Here is a 1,796-nt window from a genome sequence, read left to right as displayed (position 1 = left end):
TTTGGTGAAAAAATTGTTAGGCCAGGGTTCGGCTTCGTGTGGACGGGGCCTAAGGGTCTTTGCTCAGGAACCCAGAGTGACATTCTGTGTGAGTGGGGCTTGAACTCAGAACCTATGTATTCCAAGCCCAATGCCCCAAACACTATACTGCCACTCCCCACTAGTACTATGACTACTACTACTACTACTAATACTAATACTAATACTATTAATATAATTAATAATAACACAATTTCAACAATTATAAAAATAAAAATATAATAATACGTAGTTAGCAATAAGAGTAGTCTTAAGGAATATAAGTAGAAGTAGTAGTAGTATTAACAAGCCAGTACTAATAGTAGTAGTGCTGCTAATTGTAGAAGTATTTGTATTGTAGTCAGGTATGGACTGGTAATCGGGCGTACCGGGCATTTGCCCGGTGGGCCGATGTGCTGTTTGGGCCAGCAGATCCGACATGTATATTAATAATATGTATTATTATTATTATTATTATTATTATTATATATCGGCCTCGTTATATTTGCATAATGCATGAAGAAAAATAAAATCCGCAGTGCAAGAGTCTGTTCCGATCATCCGGCCCCTACCACAGGCTACTGCAGCCCATTGGTTATCATCCCTGACAGTCTGAAGGGCTAGGCCAATCAGAAAGTAGAAAAACACTTTCACTCTCCATTGGAACTTTGTGCAGCGGTGTTCACAGTAGTAATGGATAAGAAACGCAAGGGAGGCGCAGAGAAACTGTGTGAAAACAGAAACAAGTTCTTCAAAGGGACGCTGCGAAATGTGTCAAACTGATTGACATGTTCCCAACAGCAGGCCCTTCATCTGCTCCGTGTCTGATGTAAAATATGATGGTGGTGGTGGTTGTAGTGAAGGCGAACCAAGCAGTGAACATGATGTCAGTGCGGCTGAGGAGAGACATGGCGAGAGAGATGAGAGCAGAGAGCAGGAGGAAACAGATTACTTTGCCCGTCCTGATCCTTGTCTTTTACAAAACTTTTTGAATCACCACCCACAACAAAGCACAAAAATCTAGTTGTGCAAAAGGTATTCACCACTAAAAATGCAACCAACAGGAGATCTCTCTCTCTCTCTCTCTCTCTCTCTCTCTCTCTCTCTCTCTCTCTCTCTCTCTCTCCCTCTCTTTCATTGATCTAAGAACTGTTGCTGTGCTGGGGTGGAGTTTACATTTTACAGTATTAATAAATTAAGATTTTGAAAGTATTTTAAGTGTCTACTCTCACTAATTTCCATTAACCTGGCCTCAAGGTATTGCACAGTTGGTATTGCACAGTTGCTATACACATTCGGTACACCAAAAAAATGTGGTGGGCCAGTCTAGTCCACAATGCCATGGCCGATTTTTTGTCCCAGTCCACACCTGATTGTAGTCTATAATAATACATAGTAGAAGTAACAGTAGAAGGTTTTTCTGTGATTAAAAAAAAAATATATATTATTATTACTAGTAGAAGTAGTAATAGTAGTATTTGAATTAACTGCCTTCAAATTTTTTTTGTCAGCTAATATTTTTGAATTAATTTTATGATGTAGTTTAGCATTAAAGCTACAGTGTGTAATTTTCAGCGACATCTAACGTCCAGACTGCAGACCGCAGCAACATGATCATCTCCCCCCCACTGCTTCTCCCCCCCAACAGTGCGGCGAGCGTTACGGGACAAAATGTCTTCCACGACGTCCGCATCACCTACCTTCTCAAGTGATGAGGTTTGTTTACATAGATCATTTCACAGACTAATGAAATACTATCTGTAAAATGATCTATGTAA

General features: G+C 40.0%; 1 protein-coding gene across 1 annotated transcript in view; it reads right to left on the bottom strand.

Annotated features, from left to right (window-relative positions):
* Positions 1–769: 769 nt before the first annotated feature.
* Positions 770–1,796, bottom strand: part of LOC107098033 (E3 ubiquitin-protein ligase RNF213-like) — a 50,853-nt gene continuing 49,826 nt past the window's right edge. Inside the window, 1 exon segment of the mRNA XM_015395459.1 lies at positions 770–914. Within this exon segment, the coding sequence (XP_015250945.1) occupies positions 770–914 (145 nt within the window).

The sequence above is a fragment of the Cyprinodon variegatus genome, unplaced genomic scaffold, assembly GCF_000732505.1.
Source record: "Cyprinodon variegatus isolate N-32 unplaced genomic scaffold, C_variegatus-1.0 Scaffold742, whole genome shotgun sequence".
Taxonomy (NCBI): domain Eukaryota; kingdom Metazoa; phylum Chordata; class Actinopteri; order Cyprinodontiformes; family Cyprinodontidae; genus Cyprinodon; species Cyprinodon variegatus.
Note: the sequence above shows the minus strand (reverse complement) of the source record. Positions and strands in the feature narration are given on the sequence as shown.